At 48.6% G+C, this 18,089-nt stretch overlaps 2 protein-coding genes across 7 annotated transcripts in view; one reads left to right on the top strand and one right to left on the bottom strand.

Moving 5' to 3' along the window:
- Positions 1-3,307: 3,307 nt before the first annotated feature.
- On the top strand, positions 3,308-18,013 carry CFAP73 (cilia and flagella associated protein 73). Of its 6 annotated transcripts, XR_014559095.1 has the most exons (9): positions 3,311-3,525; positions 5,109-5,214; positions 6,659-6,763; positions 6,868-7,068; positions 8,081-8,302; positions 9,782-9,940; positions 11,100-11,237; positions 14,367-14,598; positions 14,664-15,293. XR_014559095.1 is itself a non-coding variant. In XM_083717524.1 (8 exons), the coding sequence occupies exons 1-7, from the start codon at positions 3,467-3,469 to the stop codon at positions 11,217-11,219; spliced, it is 972 nt and encodes a 323-aa protein (XP_083573650.1). In that variant the 5' UTR covers positions 3,311-3,466; the 3' UTR covers positions 11,220-11,237; positions 14,367-14,707. The 6 variants fall into 6 exon arrangements, 3 of the variants coding, with proteins under 3 accessions (XP_083573651.1, XP_083573650.1, XP_083573649.1); XR_014559094.1 differs by lacking the exon at positions 9,782-9,940 and having other exon boundaries at positions 3,308-3,525; positions 14,664-18,013; XR_014559096.1 differs by lacking the exons at positions 14,367-14,598; positions 14,664-15,293 and adding an exon at positions 11,642-13,323 and having other exon boundaries at positions 11,100-11,301.
- DDX54 (DEAD-box helicase 54) overlaps positions 13,447-18,089 on the bottom strand; it is a 23,909-nt gene continuing 19,266 nt past the window's right edge. Inside the window, exons 18-20 of the mRNA XM_083717112.1 lie at positions 15,660-15,764; positions 14,714-14,811; positions 13,447-13,792 (exon numbers count right to left, since the gene is read on the bottom strand). Of these exons, the coding sequence (XP_083573238.1) occupies positions 13,551-13,792; positions 14,714-14,811; positions 15,660-15,764 (445 nt within the window). The 3' untranslated portion in view covers positions 13,447-13,550. The remainder of the gene's footprint in view (positions 13,793-14,713; positions 14,812-15,659; positions 15,765-18,089) is intronic.

Here is an 18,089-nt window from a genome sequence, read left to right as displayed (position 1 = left end):
ACAGATATTCAGTGTTCTGGGTCTGCTAAGAATTCTCAATGCTCACTAGGCTGCTTTGGGGGCAGTGTCCCCCGTTTTGTTTTCCCCCTAACATTTTGTATGGCTGTTGCACTAGCGCAAGGGCAAGAGGAATGGTGTTGCAATATGAAATCTAGCACTAGATTTCTTATTGCAACATTCCTCTTGCCCTTGTGCTAGTGCAACAGCCATGCAAAACGTTAGGGGAAAACCTAATCAGTGGAAGTGTGTTGTACAACCAGTTATGCAACAGGGAATATCTAGGAAACAGCAATCTGATGTGTAACCACCCACAAGAGCCTTGTTCTTCTGCTTTCTCTTGCACAAGCCATTCTCCTAGTCTAGTGCAACTGAAAAAAGGTAAAGGGAACCCTGACCATTAGGTCCAGTCGTGACCGACTCTGGGGTTGCAGCGCTCATCTCGCTTTATTGGCCGAGGGAGTCATGTGGCCAGCATGACTAAGCCGCTTCTGGCGAACAATAGCAGCACACGGAAACGCCGTTTACCTTCCCGCTGGAGTGGTACCTATTTATCTACTTGCCCTTTGACATGCTTTCGAACTGCTAGGTTGGCAGGACTAGTGCAACTAGTACACCAATCAGTAGCACCTTAAAGACCAACTAAGTTAGTTCTTAGTATGAGCTTTCGTGTGCATGCACACTTCTTCAGATACGCTGAAACAGAAGTTACACGGCTACCTATCTGTAACTAGTACACCATTAACAGACTTAAACTTGGTGGTATGTTGCATTCCTTTGATTATTAGTATTATTATGAATAGATGAGGTCTTTGCATGAGGTCAGGGACGCGGGTGGTACTGTGGGTTAAACCACAGAGCCTAGGACTTGCCGATCAGAAGGTCGGTGGCTCAAATCCCCACAACGGGGTGAGCTCCCATTGCTCGGTCCCTGCTCCTGCCAACCTAGCAGTTTGAAAGCACATCAAAGTGCAAGTAGATCAATAGGTACCGTTCTGGCGGGAAGGTAAACGGTGTTTCGGTGCGCTGCTCTGGTTCGCCAGAAGCGGCTTAGTCATGCTGGCCACATGTACGCTGGCTCCCTTGGCCAATAAAGCGAGATGAGCGCCGCAACCCCAGAGTCGGCCACGACTGGACCTCATGGTCAGGGGTCCCTTTACTTTTATCCATGAGGTCTAATGGACTGCTAATTGTGGTATTTTCTCCTATAGCTGTTGTTCTCTTGACTTATATCAGAGCTGGCGAATCCCAGGTGTAGGGGCCAAACACAGCCCTCCAGGGACTCTAAGAGCCATGTCTCCCCACAAGCCACACCCCTCCCCAGTCCTCCTCTGCTTTCTGGAGTCCTATTGTCTGGCTGGATTCTGAAGTATCTCCTGGAACTGTGATAATGGCTTTTGCTTGCCTAGATGGAGGATGGAGGGATGGTGTGTGTGTATGTGTGTGTGTGTGTGTGTGTGTGTGTGTGTGTGTGTGTAAACCTCTGGCTTTCATGTGGTTGGAATACAGCTGACTCCAGAAAGGTGTCATGTCTGAAGGACAGCTCCATTGGTAGAGCATGAGACTCTTAATCTCAAGGTTGAGGGTGCAAGCTTTTTGGGTGAAAGATTCCTGCATTGCAGGGGGTTGGACTAAATGACCTTTGGGGTCCCCTTCCAACTCTACAATTCTATGATTCTATGCCTGTGGCTCAGTTCCCGCCAGACCTGCCATGCGGCCCCCAAATAGTTGCCCGTGGGGGGAAATGTGGCCCTTGTGTTAACTTTCACAAAACCATTTTGCTACAAAAAGAAGACGTGAAGAGTTAAACTACCCTTGCTTCCCTTCCAACTCTGTGTTTGGCCCTGTGATCTTTTGCAGGAGGAGGAATTGAAAGGACAAACATCCTGTTTTCTTCCTGGGCCCCGGAATCCATTTCTCACTCATCATTAGTGGCATTCTTAATTGCAGTGCGTGGGTGAGAAACTTTAGAAGACGCACTCAGGCTTGAGACTTGTGTCTAACAGGAGACTTATTAATTTCTGACACGATCCAGCCAGCCCGGATCTCTCGGCTGGGTTTCTCTCCCAATTATCTCTGCTTTCAAAAGTCTGGTGCAAAAAATATTTTGATTATTATTTTGGATTTGATTTGATTTTATTAAAAAAAAATCACCCTACCTGAAGTGGGAGTAGGCCAGATAATAGCAACCTGCAATTTCCAAATTATTTTAAGTTACTTAAAGAATGTATTGATGACACCACTAGAGTGATCAAAAAAAGGACACATGTTTGCTGTTACGGTAAGCAAATCATTCTAATCTAAGCCTTATATTGAGTCAGACCCATGGTTCATCTAGCTCAGTATTGTCTACACAGACTGGCAGTAGCTCTCCAAAGGTTTTCAGACACTTCCCCAGCCTAACTGGAAATACTGGGGATTGAACTTGCAACTTGAACCTCAACTTCTGCATGCAAAGCAGATGCTCTGACCACTGAGCCACAGCCGTTCCCCTACATTCTGAGCTATAAACATTTTGCACGCTTTACATTTCCCTAACAAGCCCCAAAGGAATCTGAGGAGCTTCAGTTTGGTGTGTGTCAATTTTAAAGCACCCCCCCCCCAATCCTGAGAACCGTAGTTTTCAAGAGTGCTGGGAAGGATAGCTCTGTGAGGGATAAACTACAGTTCCCATGATTCTTTGGAGGGTGTGTGTGCTTTTCGTGAACAGTGTGTATTTAGCATCCAGAATTCCCTCTAGGTGTTTGTTTTATTTCACCAGATTTATACACCGCTGCACTGGGGGTGGGGACGGACCTCAAAGCCGTTTACAAATGCTACCAAGCTACAACTCCCATCACCCCTAGCTATTGGCCACACTTGATGGGGCTAATGGGAGCTGTAGTTCTGCAGACCAAAAGGCCACCCACCCCTGTTCTAGAGCGAAACAGCGGTTCTCAACCTGTCTGTCCCCAGATGTTGTTGGACTACAACTCCCATCATCCCTGAGCCCTGGCCTTGCTAGCTAGGGGTGATGGGAGTTGTAGTTCAGCAACATCTGGGGACACACAGGTTGAGAAAGGCTGTGTTAGAATGAAGCCAGTTTGGGCAGCGGTGCAGGAAAAAAACACTCCGCATTTATAATAGAAAAATAAATGAATAGATGTTTAAAAAGTGTAATGCATAATGGGGGTGGGGGGGAGAGTGCGAGAAAGGCGCGCCTTCTTTCGCCATTCAGCTATTTTACTATGTTGCACAAGCGAGAGGGGGGAAAAAAGACTTCCACGCGCAGCTCAGCTCTGGCGGACGCGTCGCCATGGCAACAGAACGTTGTGCTGGCCGTCTCCTTAGCAACGGGCAGCTGGGTCTCGCGCTGCTCCGGCAATCAAAAAAAAAAAGTCTGCTTCGCCTATTATTGTTTTGTTCCTCTTCTTTCGCGGGCTGCAAGTTCGGCCGCAGGAGAGGAAAGGGAGGCTTTGGGCAAGCGGCGATGGCTTCGGATTTGGAGGAGAGAGTGCGCGCGGCTTTGCTAGACAAACTGCAAATGATGTAAGTGGGGGTTGGGGTTTTTTTGGGGGGAAGGGTCAAAGAGAGAAGAGGACACTAGCTTGGAGACTGTACTGACTGTACAGTAGCGGACGAAGGTCCCGCAAGGGTTAAAAGGAAGGGCCTTAGCTCAGGAGTAGAGCAACGCGCTTTGCTAGTGCAAAAAGTCCCAGGACGCAGCATCGATTCCCAGCACTTTCAAGGGGGGCATGGAAATAATCATGGGCGTAGCCAAGGGGGAGGGGCAGGGGGAAGCTGCCCCCCCTAAATCAGGGGGGGGGATACAAATCAATACAAATCTAAGGTTCTGCCCCCCCCCCCCCAACAAAAGCTTGCACCCCCAACAAAAATCCTGGCTACGCCCATGGAAAAAATCCCCCCCCAAAACACTTGCAGACTAGGGGTGATTTGGGTATTGTGCATCTGTACCACTTTAACAAGCAGGGCTTCGCTCAAAGAATGATGGGAACTGAAGTTTGTTAAGGGTGCAGAGAGTTATTTGGAGATCCTCACTATTCCCCTCACAGAGCTACAATTTCCAGAAAGTTTTGCAATCAATCTGCTTTCTCAGGAAGCTCTGGAACTGTAGCTCTGTGAGGGGAATAGTGTGTGTGTGTGTCACAGCATCCTTAACAAACCACAGTTCTCAGGATTCTCTGGGGGAAGCCATGACTGTTTAAGTGTCATAGTGCATTAAGTGTATAAAGTGAATGTAGCCTACAACTTTGACAGATGATAATAAAATAATAATTTTTATTATTTATACCCCAGCCACCCTGGGCAGATCCCAACAGAATATTAAAACCACGATAAAACATCAAACATTAAAAACCTCCTTAAGTAGGGCTGCCTTCAGATGTCTTCTAAAAGTCAGATAGTTGTTTATTTCTTTGACATCTGATGGGAGGGCGTTCCAGAAGGCCCTCTGTCTGGTTCCCTGTAACCTCACTTCCCACAGTGAGGGAACTGCCAGAAGGCCCTCGGAGCGGAACCTCACTGTCCGGGCTGAATGATGTGGGTGGAGATGTTCCTTCAGGTATACAGTGGTACCTCTGGATGCGAACGGGATCCGTTCCAGAACCTCGTTCACATCCTGAGCAGAACGCAACCCGTGTCTGTGCGTCTGCGGGTCATGATTCGCCGTGTCTGCGCATGCGCATGATGTCATTTTAAGCGCCTGCGCATGCGCAAGTGGCAAAACCTGGAAGTAACCCGTTCCGTTACTTCTGGGTCGCCACAGGATGCAACCTGAAAAGATTTAACCCAAAGCAACTTAACCGGAGGTATGACTGTACAGGGCCGAGGCCGTTCAGGGCTTTAAAGGTCAGCACCAACACTCTGAATTGTGCTTGCAAACGTACAGAGGTACAGTTCCCAGCATCCTTAACAAACCACAATTCCCAGGATTCTCTGGGGGAAGCCATGCGCTTCCTGTGTATAGTAGATGTGACCTTAGACATTGCAGCCTGCAGGATATGTAACAGCAGATGCAGTGGTGTGACGCTAGACTAGCCTGTCTCCCTTGATGCATTTCCTGGACGAAGTTTGGACGGGGCTTTTGACACCCTTCTGTGTGCCTGTTTCAGGAAAATTCCTGAAAGAGAAGAGGACTTTTTGCCCCCTGCTTGCTGTCTGCTGGAGAAACAAAGGGAACTGGCAGAGGTGGAACAAGCTCTGTTGGCTCAGAAAGAGGTAATGCAAACTCTTTGGAGAACCACTCCAAACCCTCTGTTGGACCAAGTGGTGGCTGGTGCGCCAGTTGGGAGTGGTTGGGAAGAAGGCAGGGAGTCCAACAGTAGATGGCGCCACAGCCACTGACAGGCAGGTCTGACTGATCCTATTTTGTCCTCCTCCTCCTCCTCTCTGCTGAGTTCTAGAAGGGCAACACAGAGATAGAGGAGAAGGAAGAAGATGACAGCCAGGGCTAACTTTTGGACTGGTTGTAAGAAAGAAGGTAGTCAGGGGAGAGGGATGATGAGGTTAGTGAGGCAGTTGCTCCTTCATCTCATGCACCAGCCCTCACTGTTTGGCTTCATATAAGACCTACATCAGGCATTAGGGACGCGGGTGGCTCTGTGGGTTAAACCACAGAGCCTAGGGCTTGCCGTTCAGAAGGTCGGCTGTTCGAATTCCTGCAACGGGGTGAGCTCCCATTGCTCAGTCCCTCCTCCTGCCAACCCAGCAGTGTGAAAGCACGTCAAAGTGCAAGTAGATAAATAGGTACCGCTCCAGCGGGAAGGTAAACGGCGTTTCCGTGTGTTGCTCTGGTTCGCCAGAAGCGGCTGTACGCCGGCTCCCTCAGCCAATAAAGCGAGATGAGCTCCGCAACCCCAGAGTCGGTCACAACTGGACCTAATGGTCAAGGGTCCCTTTACCTTTACCTTTACATCAGGCATAGACAAACTCAGCCCTCCAGACGTTTTGGGACTACAACTCCCATCATCCCTGACCACTGGTCCTGTTAGCTAGGGATGATGGGAGTTGTAGTCCCCAAACATCTGGAGAGCAGAGTTTGCCTATGCCTGTCTTAGACTTTGGAACAAGCATAGGAACCTGCCTTATACCAAGTCATGCCACTGGTCCATGTACCTCAGTGTGGTCTACACTGATCGGGAGCCCTCGATGAGGGTGGTTTTCCAACCAGCTGCAGCTCCACGTGATGGTGTTATTATATAACAACAACAACAACAACTTTATTTATACCCCACCCTCCCCAGCCAAGACCGGGCTCAGGGCGGCTAACAACCAATCATAAAAACAAGTTGATTAAAATACAATTTAAAAAAACAAGATTAAAATACAACATTAAAACATTAGGATGCAGCCTCTTCACAGGAGGAGAAAGGAAAAAGAAAGAGGGAGAGGGAATCAAACTGATTCTAAGCCAAAGGCCAGGTGGAACAACTCTGTCTTCCAGGCCCCTCTGTCTAACGTTTAGCTTGAATGTGTCCAGTTGGCTAACTGTGACAACAACACAGGGAACTTTGAGAAATGTTGTGCTGTAACCAAGATAAATTACATCCAAAGCATTCCCACCGTCTACTGAGGTAGTAAGCCAATAGGAAAAAGAGAAAGAGAAATCTCTCCTGCCTGACTCCTCCCCGACTGACATTCCTTTGCCCCCCCCCCTTCCAAGGAATTCCAGTTGAAAATGGAAGAGCTGCAGCAACGGCGGAAGGAACTGGAGCTCAAAGAAGGCCAGCTCAAAAAGTCCATTTTAAAGTTTGACAAGTTCCTGAAGGTCTGTAAGCGCTCAGGGGATGAGTGATGTGGTGGTGTGGTCGGCAGGGGCGCAGCTAGACCTCTCTGTGCTGCTCTCGTGATCCGTGGGCCCATCTCCCGTAGGACAATGATGCCAAGCGGAGCCGGGCTCTGCGGAAGGCTGGCGAGGAGAAGCAACAAGCGGCCCAGAGAGTGGCGGAAGCCCAGCGCCTCAAGGAGGAGATTGCACACCTGCTGGCCGTGAAGGACAAGCTGCAGTGGCAGCTGGAGAGACACAAGGCCTTCCCAGAGTATTTGCAGAAAGTTCTGGAAAAGACGGAGCAGGTGAGAAGGTGGGGAGATTGAGAGAGCAGAAGCCTGAGAGGAGACGCTAGGAGGACCCCCCAAAACCCTCCCCATGTGAAGTTTGTGGCACAAGTCAAGGCCTTCAGCCAGAACATAGGAAGCTGTGCTATACTGCATTGGATCCATTGGTCCATCTAGCTCAGTACTGCCTGCACTGACTGGCAGCAGCTGCCCAAGTCCTGCCTGGAGTTGCCAGGGATTGAACCTGCGACTTTCTGCATGCAAGAAGCTCTACGACAAAGCTGTGGCCATCATGACATAGGTGGCTGTCTTTTACCAAGTCAGAACACTGCCTGCACTGTATTGTCTGTGCTGAATGGCAGCTTTTCTCCATGGTTTCAGACATTCACGGGTCTACCTGCTGGGGATTGGATCTGGGGCCTTCTGCACACAAAGCAGATCCTCCGGCACTGTGCTGTGTGTCCCTGGATGCTTTCTGTTATGTACTGAGTTGTATAGGATCCAAAATGCAGCAGTCAGATTGGTCCTAGAACAGTAGGATTCAGAATGCAGCAGTCTGGTTGGTCCTAGAACAATAGGATCCACAATGCAGCAGTCTGATTGGTCCACAGGAGCCACCCAGTCCAGCTTCAGGTGGAAGGGAATCCACAAGCTGATTGGCCTACAGGAGAATCCCGGAATTAGCCAATCACGTGGGGCCCATGGTGTAAATAATGTATATAAGGCAGACATTCTGGGGGAACTTCCATTCCTCTTCACCACTATGAGCTGAATAAAGGGCATGAAATCCACTCTCTACTCCAAGTATATTTCACTTTCCCATGGCTAGTACAGTCATACCTCGGAAGTCGAATGGAATCTGTTCTTGAAATCTGTTCGACTTCCAAAATGTTCGGAAACCGAAGTACAGCTTCGGTGTGGCTGCAGGAAGCTCCATCAGCAATGGCTAATGGTCAGGGATAATGGGAGTTGTAGTCCTGTACAGACTATTCAAGGATGCCTTTACTCTCCATCCTCTTATCCATCCCAGTTTCACGGCATCCCAGAGCTGATTGCCCAGTTCCAGGCTCTGATGGCCACCCAGGCCACCTTGGCCCAGAGGGAGCTCTTTGGCCAGGAAGCCGTGGAGGAGGAGCGTGCCCGCCTGCAACGCTACACGGAGGAAAGCAGCAACCAGATCTTGCAGCAAAACAACCGGGTGGCCGAACTGCAGGCGCAGCTGGAGCAAGCCCAGACCAGAGTCCTGGAGCTGGTAAAACGATGGGATCCAGGAAAAATGGTCAAAAACCTTTCTATTCCGTCAGAGATCGGCAGGCTACCATACATCTGGGTTTCCCTGGATACGTCAGAAAAATGGCGTTTGGATGTGTTTTTGCCTAATCGGCAAAATGTCTGGGGAAACCCTATGTCAAATTGGGCCATTTTTGTTTTGTTTTTTTTAAAATTCATTGAAAATCAAAGAAAAGCCCCAAATCTTTTTTTGGGGGGGTGAGATTTACCCCCTCAAAAGCTGAACAACGCTGTCCCTCTTTTCACTTTGGGGACGTGGCATCCCTAGGCAGTGTAGAACACATCTTCCCATAATAGCTGATTTCTAGAATTTTTATGCATATGGGGATGTTGGGGAGGGGTAGTAACTCTGGTGGGGGACATGTCGTGCTCCTTCTGGGGTAGTTTGCCCCCACCCTGTACTCAGAAACTCTGTGCATGAAAGTAATGTGGCCATTTGGGTAGAGCGGTTAGAGGGTCAGATTAGCACCTGTGAGAGACCAGGGTTCAAATCCCCACTCAGCCATGAAACTCACTGGGAGTGACCTTGGGTCAGTCAAGGCCCCTCAGCCTAACCTACCTCACAGGGTTGTTGTGGGGATTAAAATGAGGAAGGGGAGAACCCAGCATGCTGCCTCGAGCTCTTTATAGAGAAAAAGGTGGGAAATAAACAAAATACTCAAAGCCTAGGCACATGCAGGGCAGATGTGGGGTGCCTTTGGCCCTCCAGATGTTTTGCTGAACTACAGCTCCCACAATCCCTGCTCATGGGCCACGCTTGCTGGGGCTGATGGGAGTCGTAGTTCAGCAACACCCGCAGGGCCCAAAGTTCCTCACACATGCATGAAAGAGGCGAGAGGCACCTCTAACTCTCTTCTTGCTAGTAAGCTTGATCTTTATTGATCTGTTGCAACAGGGTGCTCCCCTCACCCACAGGAGAGAGGAGGAACCCAGAAAAATGGCACGCAAGGCCTTATAAAGACTTTTGAAATTGCTACCCTGTAGATCAAGAGCACCCCCAGAAACATCATACATACATCACAGAAGGGGTGTAACCTAAGACCACCCCTGAGATACATCATACCTACATCACAGAAGGCAGTCTAAACAGAAATTTGAATGTTGTTTTTCTCCTGCCGGTGTTTATCTCCTGTCTGGCAGGTTACTTGATTAGATTTCCTGGGGAGCCTGGCTAGTCTTTTGCAATGATAAATACTTAGTTCCTGGGCCAGGTCACAGGCTCACACCCTATTCATATCTTAAATGTGCCCTTAAGACAGGATTTGTGAGGAAAGAGACAATGAGAGGTTTCCCACTTTGACCTTGCAGAGAAAACATTTGCTCAGTTTTGGAATCAAAATGGTTCCAGGTTGGTCTTCCTGTGCTGATCTATGCATGTGCACTTATGAACATTACCATATATCTAAGACCATAAAATTCCTATCACACTGGCCTACTGCAGGAGTCTAACTGGGTTTGCATCCAGAACACCGCTGCCGATAAGACGTTGGAGCTTGGGCGGATCAAGCTGGCAGCTTTGAACCTCTTCCAGATGGTTGCCAAGCACAGGAAGCTGCCAGCCGACGTGCCTATGGAAGACACGGCAGCCCAACTCGATGCGGTCAGTGGGAAGGCCCCTCCTTTTAAGTGGCTTATTGGGAGCTTTGCAAGCAGTGGGCAACTTAACAGGGCCCCGGAAAGGCCCATCAGTTCAGACACCAATCTTGGACCTCTCTGAGGTTGATGGGCCTGGACTGCTGCCGTTTTAAATTCCCACACTGTCCTTGAATGCCCGGCACTGTGCCTGCTCTGTTGGCAGTTTAAAATGGCAGCTTTCCAGCTGCCTGAGCCTTTGGTCTGATTCAGCAGAGCGCTTACATTTTCTCCTTTCCTCTTTAATTTCCTTCTTTACCCCACCCTCTGCTCCTTACCCAAAGAACCCAAAGCCTTCCCCAAGAATTAGACGAAAAGAGGTCTTGTTTGTATGAATCTCCTTCAGAATGGGGTGGGGTAAGGGGGTTGCGTTTACCACCCTCCACAAAAAAAACCTGTTCCCTCAGCATGGCAATAGGGTTTGTCAGCAGGGGGCGGGATTTATTCAAATTATTTCATTTCACAAAAATTGGTATCTCAGTTGATTTTTTAAAAGAACCCCAGAAACCCACCCTCAGAGTGGTTTACAAAAAGAATAAAACAACAAAATGGTCAGTATATATACGTTTAAACAACAACTATGGTAAACATTTAAAAATAATTGACAATAAGCTAAACAAAAAAAGCTAGTTTAAAAAGCTTGCTGGTGTTCTACGTGTCTGGGTACGCTTGCCTAACCAAAAATATTTATAGCAGAGTATAGCGAAGCACCTGCCTGGTGTCAAAAGGCAGGGAGTTCCCAAGTTGGGGTGCTGCCGCACTAAGATTTCAATTTATTGTGATGAGCAATCTACAGAATCATTCACTTCTGCAGACTGGAGCTGTCAGGTGGGTGCATAAGGAGCAAGGCGATTCCACAAGTAAACTGGTTCCAAGCTGTTAAGGGTTGCTTTTATGAATAGCAAACGCCTTAAAGTTGGCCTGGCAGCAAATTGGCAAAATTTAGTCTATTGTTATTTAACTTTCCAAAGCTCTTTCCGTTATTCTTATTTGTTCTTATTGATAATTTTATTCTTTTATCTCTTTAGTAAACCAATTTGAGTTTGTGTTTCGTTTTACAATCATGAAATAAATGTTTGCCCCAGACTGAATCTTTTTACGAATCTCTGTTGCTCTGATGCCACCAGGTTGAGCTTTGTGTTGTGGACTTGAACGACATCCTGGCCAATTTCCGCAAAGGGGAACCCACACCAGTCCCTCAGCCAGAAACAGCAGCAGCATCTCGCTCCGAGACTGACCCCAGCTAACCACTTCGACCGCCTGGGGTGAGTTTATTATCATCACCATCAAATTTATTACCAATCTTTCAATCAGCAGTTCCCAGGGCAGGTTAAAAAGGTAAAGGGACCCCTGACCATTAGGTCCAGACTTGACTGACTCGGGGGTTGCGGCACTCACCTCGCTTTATTCCAGGTCATGTGGCCAGCATGACTAAGCCGCTTCTGGCGAACCAGAACAGCGCACAGAAACACTGTTTACCTTCCTGCCGGAGTGGTACCTATTTATTTACTTGCACTTTGACATGCTTTCAAACTGCTAGGTTGGCAGGAGCAGGGACCGAGCAACGGGAGCTCACCCCGTCACGGGGATTTGAACCGCCGACCTTCTGATCGGCAAGTCCTAGGCTCTGTGGTTTAACCCACAGCGCCACCCGTATCCCTCAGGACAGGTTACAGCCCTTTAAAATTCAGAATTAAGAAAAGTTTAAACAGGTTAGTGTCACAGGAATAAGGGGGGGCCCTGAATCCTCAGATCTCGGGTGCCAAAGGCCAGGGAGAAGACCTAAAAAGAAGGAGAATGGGACTGAATGGTCAGAATCCTGAAGAAGGGACAGTTTGACGCAAGTCCCATTTGCTTTATTTTAATGTCTGTTGCCTTGAGGCCCCCGCTCCAAACAGCAGGACAGCAGCCAGTAGCATTATAACCAGGAAAACTGATGCACTCTTCCCCATGTCTAAATGCACCCTTCTAATCAGAGTAAACCCCCTAGTCTGTCCCCAACGTTTTCTGTCCACTGGCACAAAGAGCTATTGGACCAGCAGGTGGGCGAGTGTTAATGTTGTGCAACTGACGAACCACGCAGAGCAGCTGTGCTGGTGGGAGCTCGCTGTACAATGGATTGCATAACCCGTTGCTCAAGCAAAATCGCTGGTCCTCTTGCTTAGGCGGTCTCCGTTCTGTTGGCACAAAACCATTTTGCCAGCAGAGAAAGTATAAAGCTAGGCGACTTTGCTGTGGCGCTACATTGGAGACAACCCACTGACATTAATAGACGCCAGATGGCGAGCTCCAGCAATTCCAACAGGTGCATTTTGAGTGGTACTAAGGTAAAAAGGTAAAGGACCCCTGGATGGTTAAGTCCAGTCAAAGGGAATTATGGGGTTGTGGCTCTCTTGTCGCTTTTCAGGCAGAGGGAGCCGGCATTTGTCCACAGACAGCTTTCCGGGTCATGTGGCCGGCATGACAAAACCGCTTCTAGCGCAATCACACCGTGACGAAAGCCCGAGTGCACAGAAACACTGTTTACCTTCCTGCCGCAGCAGTACCTATTTATCTGCTTGCACTGGCGTGCTTTCGAACTGCTTGGTTGGCAGGAGCAGGGACAGAGCAACAGGAACTCACCCTGTCACAGGGATTTGAACCGCCGACCTTCTGATCGGCAAGCCCAAGAGGCTCAATGGTTTAGACCACAGCGCCACCTGCGTTCTGCAACAGGTGCATTCTGATTAGAACTAAACATATACAGGATGAGCACTTCCTCCACAGCAGTTTGCTCCTAAGGGTTCTGCACATAGGTGAAAATCACGTATACCCAAACCCCTGGAGCTGTCCCAGTGGACTGTGGGCGAGGGGCAGAAAGAGAGAACACCCAGAGCCAGCCTGCTAAGCAGGCCTTGCCCAAAGCAAGCGAGGCTGAGAGCTTCAAAGCTCTCTTTGAGCTGGGTCTGCTGAGGGTAGCTTGCAGGGGCAAGGTGCGCAAAACCCTTGGGCTATGGATGCTCGTACCAGGTTTCACATATGCATCCAAGAGCTGGTACACTGAGCAGGCCTTCCCCCCTGTCCCCGAGTGAGGCGGAGAGCTTAAAAGCTCTTTCTGCTCCAGGTAGCTCCAAACGGGCCCCAGTGCAAACAGAGCTTTTAAGCTCTCCACTTTGCACAGATCCAATTTGTGCCGTTCCAGCCCGGTGCATGGTTGAAATTGCACATGTGAAAATGCACGTCAGATGCAGCCCACTGTCTCCTCTTTGTTAATTTTTCAGTAGTGATTTTTTTTTGGGGGGGGGGGGCTCAGTAACTGATGGAGAACAGGTGAGGATGGGGGAGACTCACAAGATAAATGTTCAGCCCAGCCCAGATTCAAATTCAGGGCAGCAGCTGTGGGTACAGTAGAGGAAGGTTTGGGGGTGGAAGATGGCATCGATCCAAACTGATTAACAGAAAAGGTAGGAGGGAGAGAGGAACACTCGTAGAAGGTTGGTAAAAGGGTGCTTTTAATCTTCCCCAGAGTTTACACAGCAAATAAATGATGGTTGTTGGCGGAGCTCTCGGAAGCCAGCTCATACCGGCTTTGCCCCCGCCTACATCCTCTTCCGCATCTTGCCCTTCTTGGCTGCCCCTCGCCCAAAGGCCGTCTGGCGCATCTCTTGCACCCGCTGCCGGTTGCGCGACTTCAGGCGCTTCAAGCTGCCGCTCTGCAGGAAGCGCTGTTTAGCTGCCTTCTTCCGTTGCCTCAAGATCTGCTGCTTGGTTTTCAGCTCGGAGCGGACCTTCCCCTGCTGGGGGCCGCGGCTGCCGTGGGAAGATGGGGCAGGGTGGGCACCTTCAGAAGGAATCACAAGTGTGCGCATTATTATTTCATTGAAGCACAGTAAGAATGCAACGTGTGTATATGTGACGTTCTGGTCACTGTAGGCGTGGAGTGGCCGCCGAGACCATATAACATCGGTCCTGAAAGACCTACATTGGCTCCCAGTACGTGTCTGAGCACAATTCAAAGAGTTGGCGCTGACCTTTAAAGCTCTAAACGGCCTCAGCCCAGTATACCTGAAGGAGCGTCTCCACCCTCATCGTTCAGCCCAGACACTGAGCTCCAACGCCAAGGGCCTTCTGGTGGTTCCCTCACTGCAGGAAGTGAAGCTACAGGGAACCAGGCAGAGGGCCTTCTCAGTAGTGGCACCCGCCCTGTGGAACGCCCTCCCTTCAGATTTCATGGAGATGAGTAACTACATAACCTTTAGAAGACATCTGTAGGTAGTCTTATATAGGGAAGTTTTTAATGTTTGATGTTTTAATGTGATTTTAATTCCGTTGGGAGCTGCCCAGAGTGGCTGGGGAAACTCAGCCAGATGGGTGAGGTATAAATAATAAATTATTATCATTATTAGGTCCACAAGCTGCTGTTAGGATTCCCAGAAGACTTGAAAGCTTGAAGAACTACCCTGCCTCAAACATGTTTCTCCATACGCCAACATGACAACCTCTCCCAAGAGCAAAATGTTTTGACTTCTACCTTAAAAGATGGGCCTATTTTCCACCTCCTGCCAAAAGTGATAGGGTGGTGGAAATATGGTCCATAATGCCTTTTCTTTAGGGATGCTGAAATAGACTCTTAAGTTGTAAGAGGGAGCCAGAGGAAACTACACAGACACACAATCCGTCCCCCTTTGACCTGTGCACCACTTCAGAGGCAGCCAGGGGAAACCACTCATATACCATGTCCCCTCCCTGGGAAAACACTCACCCCTGCCTTTCCGCTTCTTCCCAGCTCTGCGCTCTCCTTCCCGATCTGAGTCCGAATCCTGATCGTCTATCTTGTTCTTCTTTTTCCATTTATCATAGCTGGGGTACGCGAGGTCAGGAAACCACACAATCAATACTCTTTCCACACAGCGCATCAATATGGACCGTAGGCTGCTTGCTCACCAGGCACCCTTTCTCCCCAACTTCATCAAAAGAGTAGGCGGCTTCCCAGTGGGTGCTTGAGGAGTTCAAGAGGGCAGCAGCAACTCTTTAGCAAGTCTTGTGGGGAACTGCTGCCCCTGTCAAACTTCTCTCGACATTAAGAAGCTTCTCCTCTCGTTCAACTGAAATCTACCCTGCTATAATCTAGTACAGTGGTACCTCGGGTTAAGTACTTAATTCGTTCTGGAGGTCCGTTCTTAACCTGAAACTGTTCTTAACCTGAAGCACTACTTTAGCTAATGGGGCCTCCTGCTGCCGCTGGAGCACGATTTCTGTTCTCATCCTGAAGCAAAGTTCTTAACCTGAAGCACTATTTCTGGGTTAGCGAAGTCTGTAACCTGAAGCGTCTGTAACCTGAGGTACCACTGTACAGAACAAGCCATTGCCCTCTTTGATATGACAGCGCTTCGGCTTCCGAAGAATAATAATATCACCTCCTGTCCTCCATAATCTATTCTCCAGGCTCATTTCCTCTATCCCCAAACCAACAGCTACGTGGCCCCTATCTGCTCGCCCTCTCCACCCTTCTGTACGACACAGGAATTCTATAGGAAGCTGCCTTATACTGATTCGGGCCATTGGTCACTCTAGATCAGTGTTCTCTTCAGTGACTGGCAGCAGCTGCCCAGGATTTCAGACATGGATTCTTCCCCTGGCCCTGCCAGGGATGGACCTGGCATCTACTGCATGCTCTACCATGGAACCATTTTCAGCTGGAAGGATACAGGTTCCCTTTGTAGGAGCTGCTGATGTAGGCACCACTTTCCGTTCGGATCTTCTTCTTATTCTCCTGGCCCGTCTGCCCCACAAACCTCTTCCTTTTGCGATCCCTGGAGAAGAGGAGAGAGACAAATACAAATACAGTGGTGCCTCGGGTTAAGAACTTAAATTGTTCCGGAGGTCCGTTCTTAACCTGAGGTACCACTTTAGTTAATGGGGCCTCCCGCTGCACGATTTCTGTTCTCATCCTGAAGCAAAGTTCTTAACCTGAGGTACTATTTCTGGGTTAGCGGAGTCTGTAACCTGAAGCGCATGTAACCTGAAGTGTCTGTAACCCGAGGCACCACTGTAGAGCAAAACGCTCTCCCCAAGGAAGTTGGGCTGGCACCTTCATTATACACTTTTAGGCGCCAGGCGAAAACATTCCTCTTCAACCAGGCCTTTGGCTAATTGACATCTGATGCCCTTTAAATGTGTTTGTGGGGAAGGGACTGTTTGGAGGTGGGGAGCAGATTTTATTGGATTGTGGGGTTTTTTGTTGCTTCTTGTTTTGATTATGTATTTTTTGTTTTCATCTTGTACCTTTGTGTCGTGAGCCACCCAGAGATCTGTGGATGAACGGCGGTTTACAGAGTTAATTAAAAAAATTCACCACCACCTGTTGGTTGAACTGATGGAAAGTCTTTTAGGGCAGGAACAGTTACGCCTGGTGCTCCCTCAAGATGTCGCTGGGACTCCAACTCCCAGCAGCCTCAGCGGGCATTGGGAGGGCAATCATAGCTGTCAACTTTTCCCTTTTCTTGCGAGGAATCCTATTCGGAATAAGGAAATTTCCCTTAAAAAAAGGAAAACGTTGACAGCTATGAGGGCAATTGCAATATCTGAAGGGTCTCCCCAACCCTTGCTTTCGGGTCCCATTCCTGTCATTCAAAGGAGTGAACTTTGGAACTGCTCACCCCTTTGAAAGAAAAATTTGTACTTGCAAATTAAAAAAGCAAGGGAAATTTTAAAAAGAAAATAATTATCTATGAATAATAATAAGAAAAAAGAAGCCACCATCAGTTTCCATTATCTATACACTAACTATCAGTTAACGTGCATCTTAAGATAGGCCCCATTCATGCCATACATTGAAAGCGGTGCAATATCACTCTAAACAGTCATGGCTTCCCCCCAAAGAATTGTGGGAGCTGTTTGTTCAGGCTACTGAGAGTGCTTAGGCTGTCACAATCCCGGCTACAAACGCAAAATGGCACACAAGCAGCTTCAGAGCAACCTAGCAAAGGCTGACTGGAAACCCAGGCTAATGTTTTATGTATCAACAGATGGCCTTGTGTCCCCCCCCCCCAACAGCCCACCAAATTTATTATTAGCAGCTCATTGTGGGAAGTATAAGACGATGTTTGTTGTTAATCAAGCTTTCACTGAAGTAATAGGTTACTGTTAAAGGTTACCCGCCCATGCCAAACCTTGGGAACCTAATGATGATAAACGATAAAACCATTCAAGGTCATTTGAGAATAGTGGTAATTGTGCGTGCGCGTGCGCGCGCGCACACACACACACATTGTGATGTCCTTGCTGCTAGATAGCACCGACTTCACTGTAGAGATTACCAAATGAGATCTGAGACAGGAAGGTGCATTGTGGGGGTTCTCCTGCAGCCAGACAGGCCCTTATCCAGAATACTCCATTACTTACATACACACACACACACACACACACACACACACACGTTAAAAACCCTGTTTTTCTCCCCCTACCCTCCGAACAGCCAGACGTTTTCCATAAGCAAGTGAAGTCCTCAAGTAAGCTGTTTTGTCAGGATTTCCCCCAGCTAAAAAATTTATTTATGAAAATCTTCGAAACCTGCCAATACCATCCAGATGGTGCTGTTTGGGCTACATAATGATCTTATGTAGAATAAGCTCGCTGTACAGCACAGCTCCTACTCCAAGCTGTTTGGTGCCCAAAGTCCCATTTGAAAATCTAAGGAACTGTTGTGGGCATCACAAAATACCCCTTTCATGGCACAGAAACTGGAAGTGCTCAGAATCGCCACCGCTCTCCTCCTCACAAACAGGCAGAATACCTACATCTCCCCCCCCTTCCAAGAGCCAGTATGGTGTAGTGGTTAGAGTGTCGGACTAGGACTCTGGGAGAGCAGGGTTCGAATCCCCACTCAGGCATGAAACTCACTGGGTGACCTTGGGCCAGTCATGTCTCAGCCTAACCTACCTCACAGGGACGTTGTTGTGAGGATAAAATTAGAGGTGGGGGGGAGAAGTATGTAGACTACCTTGAGCTCCACAGAGGAAAGGTGGGATATAAATGAAATAAATAAAAAAGGTAAGACTAACCCCCCCCCCAAAAAACAGGCAAACCTCCATAACCAACCCCTGCACAACCACATTCAATGTGGGAGGGGGAGGCAT

Source organism: Podarcis gaigeae, assembly GCF_964106915.1.
Source record: "Podarcis gaigeae genome assembly, chromosome: 16".
Classification (NCBI taxonomy): Eukaryota; Metazoa; Chordata; class Lepidosauria; order Squamata; family Lacertidae; genus Podarcis; species Podarcis gaigeae.
Note: the sequence above shows the minus strand (reverse complement) of the source record. Positions and strands in the feature narration are given on the sequence as shown.

Excerpts from the sequence above, each read along its gene's own strand:
- CFAP73 (XM_083717524.1), top strand. The coding sequence starts at position 3,467 with ATGGCTTCGGATTTGGAGGAGAGAGTGCGCGCGGCTTTGCTAGACAAA. Across the intron at positions 5,215-6,658 it reads CTCTGTTGGCTCAGAAAGAG|GAATTCCAGTTGAAAATGGA; the intron begins GTAATGCAAACT and ends CCCCCTTCCAAG. Across the intron at positions 7,069-8,080 it reads TTCTGGAAAAGACGGAGCAG|TTTCACGGCATCCCAGAGCT; the intron begins GTGAGAAGGTGG and ends TATCCATCCCAG.